Source organism: Leuresthes tenuis, unplaced genomic scaffold (assembly GCF_036924035.1).
Source record: "Leuresthes tenuis unplaced genomic scaffold, fLeuTen1.0.hap1 SCAF_8, whole genome shotgun sequence".
In the NCBI taxonomy this organism is placed as follows: domain Eukaryota; kingdom Metazoa; phylum Chordata; class Actinopteri; order Atheriniformes; family Atherinopsidae; genus Leuresthes; species Leuresthes tenuis.
In genome coordinates this window covers 12,881,232-12,892,088 of record NW_027325362.1, presented here as the reverse complement: position 1 = coordinate 12,892,088, position 10,857 = coordinate 12,881,232, and the positions used below count along the sequence as shown (strand labels likewise).

The 10,857-nt window shown below is 38.3% G+C and overlaps 2 protein-coding genes across 2 annotated transcripts; both read left to right on the top strand.

Annotated features, from left to right (window-relative positions):
* Positions 1-2,071: 2,071 nt before the first annotated feature.
* comtd1 (catechol-O-methyltransferase domain containing 1) lies at positions 2,072-6,055 on the top strand. Its single transcript, XM_072390890.1, has 7 exons — positions 2,072-2,179; positions 2,269-2,387; positions 4,143-4,248; positions 4,875-4,993; positions 5,440-5,494; positions 5,578-5,711; positions 5,797-6,055. Exons 1-7 carry the CDS (start codon positions 2,137-2,139, stop codon positions 5,947-5,949), a joined length of 729 nt encoding a protein of 242 aa, XP_072246991.1. The 5' UTR covers positions 2,072-2,136; the 3' UTR covers positions 5,950-6,055.
* Positions 6,056-6,142: 87 nt separating this feature from the next.
* Positions 6,143-10,453, top strand: LOC140312982 (uncharacterized). The gene is made up of 3 exons (XM_072390889.1): positions 6,143-8,247; positions 8,327-8,451; positions 8,745-10,453. The coding sequence occupies exons 1-3, from the start codon at positions 7,318-7,320 to the stop codon at positions 10,027-10,029; spliced, it is 2,340 nt and encodes a 779-aa protein (XP_072246990.1). The 5' UTR covers positions 6,143-7,317; the 3' UTR covers positions 10,030-10,453.
* Positions 10,454-10,857: the final 404 nt, after the last annotated feature.

Genomic DNA, 10,857 nt, shown 5'->3' with positions numbered 1-10,857 from the left:
CTACCGTTCTTGGCCTAGGAAACACCACTCATTAAACTTTAAATGCTTTGCCAATAAGCTCAAAGAAACTGTTAAACATTAAGAATGAAAAGGAATGTTTTCTTTAAAGATCATAGCTTCAGCTAAATCTGTCTTAGTAAGTGATCTTATGACCACTATTCTTTCATTTCCAAATTGGCCATGAAATTATTATAACTGTTCTAGAGAAATATGGTGCAGAAGTGAACATGAACCATGTTGCAGAGCTCTCGTTTTATGTTAGAATCTCTTCACCACTGTTGAGTATAACTTTTATTTTTTTAACTCTACGATTTCCTCTTCCATAAATGCACCTAATGTAGCCATTAACAATATGTTCAAGGTATTCAGTTATAAATTATGAAGTTATAAATGATGAAGTAAAAACACAACTTCAGGAATGTGAACATGTTTAATCAGACTGTTTTGTATGTGGTCTTTTTTTGACAGACTTTTGTTGGGATTGTTGATGTCATACTACCTTCTCCCAAAACAGCCTGAGTCACAGTAGCGCACTACCCATTCAAAATAGGAATGGATACAAAATCGCATTTCTTGTCTAAATGTTCTAGTAAATCTGTATAACCTGCAGCCACTGTCTTAGACTTTTCTTTGTAATGTCTGCTCATTTATGTTGAAAAAAATATTTAGAATTTCCAGCGCAGTTTTGAGATTATTCATCGTCTTTTTTCTAAAGGCATCTGAATCTCAGGATGCAGAGTGGGCATGCCTCACTGAGAAGGCTAGTTAAAATATATCCAAATCCCCCAGATTACATTTCACACGATACTGAAACCAACATTGCTCCCCAAATGCGTTCCTCACTCGTAAGTCACTTTGGATAAAAGTCTCAAGAAGAAAAAAGGCTCAACAAAAGTACTGTAAATCCTGATCTTTTTGACATCAGTATTTGTCAGCTACTTTTAAAGTTTCAGGGAATGTTTCTGCTTCATTTAGGACATAAGAACACTGTGGGACAGTCTTGATTACTTTGTGGTGAGGCTGGAATCTGCTCTTGTGATCCTCAAAGTGGGCGAAGACTGCTATAGATTATCATTAGCTGTAACCTTTGTTCATATTCCTCAGATAAACTGAGTTACAAAGAATGCTGTGGAAAACGCCCAAACGACACAAGTTGAATTACTTCCATACTAATAAACAAATAAAGTCTGTTCCAACTTTCTACCACTAGGTGACAGCATTGCTGCTTAGAAAGCAGTGACAAAATGTGTCACTGCTTTAACCTCATACATGGATTGTAAAGAGTCGGAAGCTTTAATATCTTCATTCTCTGCGTTTCTTTTTATTGAAAATAATAGAGCACATCTGAACTGTCTGACTTGTGAGAGACTGCTGTCAATAATATGGGATCAGTTTTGGATACTTCAATAGAACCTGTAAAATGTTCTTACTAAAATTCTATTTGTTCAATTAACTCAGTAAATCTGAAAAGGAGTTTGATACTATTGCAGCTTTTCACATCAGTAGCTCCTCTCAAAATGCAGCAGCTCAGTTAAACTGGTACAAAGTCCGCTCACTCTTCTCTGGTTGCAGGATGCACCTGATTTAACCTCATTTTAGTATGATTACATCATAATGTATGTGTTCCTTAATAAATTGACATTATAAAAAATGTGACTTGTGATATATAGTACTAAGAAATATAACAGTGTGGAACAACAAACACAGATAAGCTGATCAAAGTTTGGATGACAAAATCACTGGCTGCAGTATTTTTAGATTCAGGGCTTCAGTAAGTAAAGACAGTGGACCCACTGTTAGGTATTACTGCTTTTTTTCATGATATCATGAATTCAGACTGAATCTACAGTTATCAGCAGTTTCTTGAATTCCGACCTTTTTAAAAACTACACTCTAAAACAAACGTCAGTGTCTCTATTGTTATACAGTTTTCCATCTTTTCAGGTGATTTTGTTATACTTAATTAAGATTTCCCAACTTTTGCTATACAGCTGAAAAATCAATGAGCTGAGCCCCCACCCCCACAGGTTAATCAAACAAACACAGACGGTACTGCGCAACAGGGACAGATACAGAGAAACTCAGAGGACTCAAACGCAAGCTGTTGTCCTTGACAGTCCCAAGCCAACGTCAGACATGAAAATGCTTTTCTGTGTTGGACTTGTGTTCGTATTCACAGGTATGACATGTAAAACAAGGATATGTGTATATGTGCTTTGATAACTGAGAAGATTTGGATAGTTGATAGTTCTATTTCTTCTTGGTCAGGTGTAGTGAAGTCTGCCATTATAGGGAAGAGCCACAGCGGCGGAAAGAACGATCCTGTGCTGCAGTATGTAGTTAACAACTCACTGAGGGAGCAGCCGGTTCTCACCAAACTCAGACTGGTAAGGAAACCAGAAAGCCATCACAACCTGCTCTCTAGCATCTTCTTTGAGGCGAATGATGACTTACTCATTGATTTGTGATGTCTTTACGGTTACACAATAGTTATTGTGGAACACAGGAGGAAAAAATTGTAATCTTACTGCTAATTATGAAATAGTTCATGAGAAACTCTTTCTGAAATGTTTGGATAAGTTGCTCAAGATTAGTCTGAGGCTTGTTAAAAAAAAGATGAATGATGATGAATGATTAATTTAATTAAATCAATTCATTTTTAGAAAAGGATTAGGAGTAAAAATGTAAGCTTGAGGGTTAGAAAACTGTGCATGGGTAGTCATTTTTACATTTTGCAATTAATGAAAAGAAAGAAAATAATGAGTTAAAAATACTTAGCTAATATCTCCTAATGACAGACTATACATTGGGCAATGATGAGTTGCTACAGAACAGAAGGGGAGGTCTTGAATGAATTAGCATTGTCAGATCTGGAAAATCTTTGATTTAACTATTCTGACAAATTTGTTAATCAGTGGTTCTTGATTTAGTGAAAAGCAAAAAAAAGATTGTGACAAATAATTCATTATAATTCTGTGAATGTGATCACATTCAAAGACAAACAAAAAACCATTGATTACTTCATGATTTATTACTGTGATCTCCCAGTCTGCTCCCTAGTAACTCATTATTAATATAGTTCTCCATTAGGAATAATTAGGAAACTACATAATGATTTAACAATAATCAAGTTGATATTGATTTCTTTCTCACTTGTTTCTTCATTAACTATTATAATTTTGGTTGGGAGGTACTTATCAACTGATAATTAACTAGCAGTTATTTATTCATTTATTCTTCTCTTGTCTTGTTAGAGCTCAGCATTTTGTCTTTTTTATTGTAAAGTTTACCATTTACATTATTACATGTTACATTATTGACATCCTTATATTGTGTAAGAGTTTCAGTGCGAGGATCAGGTCAACAAAAAAAAAACTCATGCTACAATCATTTAGCTTGTTTCAAGTGAATTCAATTAAATTCAGTTCAGGTTTCCCCACACAGGCCAAAAATGTTTGGTGTACTGGTTCGGAATTGCCCGCAGGTGGGCACGTGAGCATGGGTGGCTGTCTGTCTTCATGTATGATCTCTATAACTAACCAGCAGCCTGTCAGCAGGAAATGGCTGTGGCCCCTGTCATGCAACCCTCAAGGATAAGCAGAAAAAGCTGTTAGATGAATCTGTATTCTCTTGAAGCACATTTCATTTAGCGTGAGCAGACAGTTCGCCCACGAAAATGAATCCCTATGCTGAAGGCCTGAGCAGGCTATATAGGTTCGATGAAGGCTGGTTTGTCATCTTGTGCCCCAGGCCAAAAACTGAAGATGACTGAGCCTTTGATGTCATGGCTTTTAAAATGTGCCACTGGATTCACTGCCGCTGGATTTAACATCAGATTTAAAGATGGTTGCTTTTAAAAAGTACCTGGTTAGATTTTCATTTGTTTAGTTCATGTTTGTTCTGTGCCACATTTCCATCACAATATCTAAACATCATGTACAACTACAATTAACTTAAGAAGTAGGTAATCAACACAATGCGTAAAGCTTAGACTCATAGCAATCTGGCTTTTGGTCACCAGAGGGCAGCACCGTTCCAGCCAAAACAACTACTTGAAGTTAAAGGAGGAGGAATCCGGTCAGCACATTTAGACTATTTATTCAGACTCTCTAATGATACATAGTGTTATGTTTTCATTTCAGAGAACCCTTGAAGATCCATATAATGTCATGATGGTGGCCAGTGAACAAGCCCAGTTTATGGCAAATCTCATAAGACTGATTAATGCTACAAAAGCTATTGAAATTGGTAAGATCAAATAAAAAGACACGAATGCAAACAAAATGAATGATCATTTTAGTGACTTATTGTGGAATTAAACTTATACTATGAATATTTAATACTTAATGTCTAAGTTTAAGTTTGCCAGCTAGCTTTTTTCTTTTTTTTAAGGTATTAATTTGAATTTTTTAGTTTTTGATCAAATGACACAGTTGTTGTCAACAACTTGATTGCTATGCTCAGTTAAAGTTTTTGTCTTAAACTACACAAATGAACTTTGATTTGATTAAATGATTTTTTGATTGAAGTTCATTTTAAGATTTAAAAATGAAAATGTTGAATAATGTGCAGTTTGAGTAAAATGTTTGAGTACTGAATACTTGAACATAGAGGTACAGTATTGATCTAGTTTTACTCAACTCCATTCCCTGCAAGTGCTTATTGGATTTTTTTAAAGATGCAATTTCACCACATAACTTAAAGATGTTTCAGTATAACTGATATAGGGGACATTTGACAACAATGTTGAACTTTTAGGTTCAGTCAACTGCATCCTTACATCAGATCCTTACTGTCCAGCCTACTGTAAGACTTTCTAACCTTTTGATTATTTTTGAAAGAACTAAACTATTTAATCTGTGATCTCTGTGCAGGGATGTACACAGGGTACAATGCACTGAGTATGGCTTTAGCCATGCCAGAGAGTGGACGGGTTGTAGCTTGTGAAATAGAAGACACTTACGTGGAGATTGCTAAACCCTTCTTTAAAGAGGTGAGAATATGAATAAAACATGGATTGCATTTAGATAACCATAAAGGTGTCATTTAGACAAGACTTTAAAAAGACTTTACCTTATTTCCTTATTGGTGCAGGTTACATTACAGTAGTATAAAATGTCTAGTTCATTGCATTTGGAACATGAGAATTTGCCAATTTGCAGGTTTTAGTAGATTGAGTGTAGCCTCTGTCAGAGCGAATTTGTGCAGCAGGAAGCACACTGCACATATAGGTACTGTCAGTATGTCTCCACAAAATCCCGCAGGCTGGACAATTAAAAGGTGTCTGCTCAGGAAAGTGTGTCACATAAAGATGCAAAGTCAAGTGGTAAAATCAATTCCTGTTAACACCTTCCCAAACATTCTCTTTTAAAAAAAAAGCAGCTATGGAAGAAAATCCTCGCACAGCTCTCAGCTCATTCAGTTTAACCTTTTCTGTAGGCTGGAGTTGAAAATAAGATAGATGTGCAGCTTCAAACAGCTATGAAGACTTTGAGTAAGTGCATTTATAAATATTGCTTATGATTTTTTTTTAAAACATTTGGGTTTGTAATCTGATTTTAACTTCCCATTCCTCAGATGAACTTGTAGAAGCCGGACAAGCTGGAACATTTGATTTTGTGTTCATTGACGCTGACAAATCTACCTATGACAGATACTATGAAAAGTCCCTTGAGCTCATACGAAAAGGAGGCATTATTGCAATAGACAATGTAAGTAAACCTCTAGCTCAAACACTTGTTTTGACTGTGGACAGAATTAAAAAGATTTGTTGTTAAGCTGTTAATGTATTCAAAGGTGCTGTGGAGTGGAAGGGTTGTGAATCCGGCTCCCAATGACATAACATCCTTGGGTCTGGATGCTCTCAATAAGAAGTTGCACAAGGACCAAAGGATTGAGCTCAGCATGCTCACTGTGGGTGATGGGCTGACCATTGCCATTAAACGCTGAGTTTTAAGTTGCACAATGATTCGCTTATATGAATGGAAATTATATGGACATCCTTCTATTAGAAAATGCAACATGAGATTAAACATGACACCCTCCTCACCATGTTTTCTGTACTGTCTTTATGAAAAATGCCCTCACAAAGTCCTCAGCAAATACAGTTTCAGGCACCAGTATCACCACAGCTAAGGATCTCATTGACAAAATAAAGCTCTTCTTTCAACACAAAATGTCTTATGTTGTTCACAGGCTGATGTGAGTTACTGTTTTCAGAGATGCATCAGACAATCTCACACAATAAAGTATAAGAATTCACCTAAGCAGATTTTCCATTTTAGAATAATGTATAGTATTTGCATTACAAAGAAAGCTGTGGCCTGGAATGAGCACAGTTATTATGATTACTGCAGGTTTAATGGGCCAAAAGGGAGATTTAACTGATACTTGACTGAAGTGAAAAGATATAAAATGCATTTCAGACAGATGCAACATTTAAGAAATTACTAATCTATTCAGTCATCTCATAAACATTTCGGTGTGAATGATCAGCATGGTCATGGAAAACACATGGAAAAGAAAAGGCCCCAAAACATGACAAAAATAACAAAAAACAAATACAAGAAGAAACCAGGAACTCATTATCCTTTCGACCTACAACATTCCAGAGGCAGAACCCATCTGTACTGTCCAGAAGTCATGTGCTCAAATACACAAGGAAAAAAAAGCAGGCTAAAACATAACCACAATGATTTCATTTTGGAATGTTTTCTTTACAAGCTTAACAACAAAAAAAACAAGGTTTTTTACATTTGTAACATTGTTTCTATGGACTGTTCTGGTAAATAATGTCCATGTGTAAAAAATAAGCCAGAAAATAAAAATAAAGCTATATGCATTGGGAAAACGTGTGACCAATGGCATTTCAAACATGCACAATATCAAGCAATGCATTTGCAAATAGTAAGTGTGTCTGTTGTGGAAAAAAAAAAGTTTTTGTTGTTTTAAGTTCTCTATTTGAAACTATTACAAATTAAAAGCCTTGCAACATCCAGACTATAGGACTACAGAGTATGTCACGGGATGGTCACGCATTTTAAGCTTCTCTTCTACTATAACTACTACCACTACAGTTACTACTACTAATACTGAGAGCTAATTATTTTTGGACTGACGACTGGATTCAGTTTACCTACGTCACTGCAGTCTGCGACAAAATGTGGTACAAGCCCTCATTAAAACATCAGCTGATGCTACACCTTTTCAGCACCACGGACAGCTACATTCTGCCTACCGGGCAGATGGCGACGGATATAAAAGCCCGCACCGAGTCTTCCTGCACAACATACCCCTGTGGACAGCACGAGTCACAGCATGGATACCAGGTTCAACTTCCCGCATAGAGTCGCTCAAGATGTGTATTCCCAACACACGCCAAAACGTACGGGATTAGATACAAACGTCGTGCTTAGAAGGACCTCCGCGGACATGAATTCGACTACACCGTTATCCGGAAAGTTTAATGAGAAAGAACTGATGCATGGCTTAAACGATCGCCTTGCCGGATTCATAGAGAAGGTGCACCAGCTGGAGCACCAGAATCATATTCTGGAGAGAGAAATTGAAGAGATCAGAGGGAAGGCAAAACCCGCATCCTGCTTAGAGGATGAGTATGGACAAGAGCTCAGGAGGCTGAGGCAGCTTGTTCAAGATATCACACACCAGAAGCATCAGATTGAAGTTGAGCATCAGAATTTAGAGGAAGAGCTTTCCAGCTTGAGGGGCCAATATGAGCGGGAGACGCGAAGCAGATCAGACGCTGAGAGCAACATCATGGTCCTGAAGAAGGACATCAACGATGCTTATCAGGCTAAACTACAGCTGGATAAGAGAGCGCAGTCTCTCGTGGATGAAATCGACTTCCTGAAGAGAAACCATGAGGCTGAGGTGTCAGAGATGTTTACCCAAATCAAGGATGCGCAGGTTAATGTGAAAGAGCACGAGTTTGGCCACCCTGGCGTCACTGCGGCACTACGCGAAATAAGGGCCCAGCTGGAAGGTCACAACGTGTCCGACGTCCAGCAGATAGAAGAAAGTTTCCGATCTCAGTTTGCAAGATTAACGGAGACAGCTGAGGCAAAGAGAGAGGCGTTAAAAGCGACCCAGCAGGAAATTCAGAAGTACAGGAGGCGCTTGCAGGCCAAAAGCGTCGAGCTGGACTGCGCGAAAGGCACTAGAGAAGCGCTGGAGAAACAACTTCATGATATCGAGGATCGCCACAAGGAGGAACTTATTCACTACCAAGTAAGACTTTTTCTTTGCTGTGCAGTGTTCATGGGCATACATTATCAAGTAACTAATGATCTTTCCGCTCTTTTGCCAGAACACAATCAAAGAGCTTGAAAATGAGCTCATAAATTGCAAATTTGACATGTCTGGTTATCTGCGCGAGTACCAGGATCTCTTAAATGTGAAGATGGCTTTGGATGTGGAGATAATGTCCTACAGGTATTACAGTAACATCATATAATACCATTTATGTGCAGAAACTGCTTTAACTGCAGCATGTGGTGGATGCAATCACTCTGTTTCTTATATAATAATATACAGTAATACAATTTCATTACCAACAACTTGAAGGAAATCATCAAAATCAAATATGACACGACCCCCTTTAAAGCGCTTTAGGGTAGTTTTGTATCTGTATCAAGTCTTTATGGTTAATACATAGATTAAACAAAGAACATATAAGTACTGTCTGTTGAACTTTGCAGATAAAATCGGTATTTTCTATTCTACAGGAAACTTCTCTGTGGTGAGGAGGCTAGGCTGTCCACAGTGTCCGACTCCCACATCTCCTTGCCCCACATCTACCATCAGTCCCCTGTTTACACCCTCCCTTGCTCAAGCAGACCAGGTGGCCCGCACAGACGAGCAGAGCCCCAATACAAGTTTGTAGAAGAGATCATAACAGAAACTACCAGGGAAATCGAGATGTCAGAATTTGAGGATACAGGATCAGAGGAGACAGAAATGGGGAAAGATGAGCAGGAGAGTACCAAAAGCGAGAAAGGGGGCAATCAGGAAGAGGTTGATCATAAAGATAGTGGAGAGGAAAATGGAGACAACATGTCTGATAGTCAGCAAAATCAAGTAGCATCAGCTGGAGAGTCTGTGAGTGAGGGTGATGACAAGGATGAAGAGAAGCCTGGTGAGGTGGAGGATGGTGACAAAGCTAAAAAAAGTAAAGAAGAGTCAGAGGAAACCAAAGCACTTCAAGATGACATCGACACTAACGCAGATAAAAATAATGAGAACAAAGTTTCACTGAGTGAGAGCCCTGATGAGGAAGCAAATGAGTATCACGAAGCAGCTGAAAACACAGAGGAGAAGAAAGCCGCAGTGATGCTGGAAAAAGATCAGACAGAGCGCACTTCAAAACTGCAAGATTTAAAGCCAGAGGTCCCTGTGAATGGTGAATCTCTGAACACAGTGGAGGATAAAAAGCAAGGAGCTGCTGTGAAAGAAGATTTTATCTCGGCTAAAAATAAGCCTGCCGATGAAAACTCAGCCCAGGTGTCAGAGGAGTCTAACAAAACTAAAGAGAATAGTGGCGTTGTTCAAATACAAGATAATGTCAACCAGTTGGTTTCAGAAACAGCTCAGAAAACCACGGATTCTGTGGCAGAAACAAAAAGCAGTCTGTCCACAGAAACAGAGGTATCTTTAGAAAAAGTGAAGGTCATTTCTAGTACAACACCAAAGAGTGAAGAAAAGGAAGAAAACCATAAAGAGCCAAAGGAAACTAGTCAGGTTAACGGTGAAAAAGATGAAGGTAAAATGAGGAAAGACACTCAAGATACCATACATGAGAGCAGTAAAGACCAAGACGAGGGGTCATCTTCTCAGTCTGTAGAGAAAAGTGTTGCTGAAGTGGAGGGTCAGCAGCTAGACAATGGGGATAAAACCCAAACGGTGCTGCCAAAGGAAAAGACGACTGGGACAGTAGAAATGAAAGACTTACTTCAGGGGGCACCAGAGAGCAGTCAGAAACCGAATCTAACTGAGGACTCAAAAAGTAAATGATTCTCAAGGTAAAACTAAAAGGGTGGAAATACAGATAAACTCAAAGAAAGTGCACTCAAACAACTTGGCATATCTGCAGAAGTTGAGGATTCCACCTTATACTCATTGAGGAAGCTGTTGGCAAACACCAGAGATGGAGCTGCAAATAGAAAAGGGCTTATACTACAGATGCTAAATTATGGCACAAGCTGAGTCAAGCACAAATAGGAAAAAAAAGCTAAATGCTGCAATTTCTCTTCAGCAATACTATTCTAAAAGGGGAGAACGTGGTCCCTCTGACATCTGCAGCATTTCTGCCTTTGAATTTCAAAATAGCCTGTGATGCATTTAAGTGTTTCTATTCACCACAAAAACTAAAACAATTATGAATGTAAACACAAAGTGAATTTTGAATCGAATGTTTCTGCTTTGGTATGTGCTGTCAAATAAAAGCAATGTCAAAAGATCCTGGTCTTTTCCCTTTGTTTTTCTGTTATTTGTCACTCTTATCATTTCTGAAACGGATAACAGCAGACGTGCTTACACCAACATCCTGTTTGATTATGCCACGCCTTTCTGATTTATACTTTGGTGATCAGCCGTGGAAACCAGACAAGAGTTTGTCCTTTAAATGACTAAAATACAGCAGTTGACCACTGATTAAATGAATCTAAGTAACAATCGTTTCACTCAAGGGGGCCTGCTAATGTTCTCACACTAAAACTTTAATCAACATTTATAAACGTATCATCCTTGTTCCATTGAAGCATTGCTCAGAGGTTAGAACGCACAAGGCCAAAGGTAAGGAGTAATAAAGGGACATAAACAAAGGCAAAATAGCAGCACACA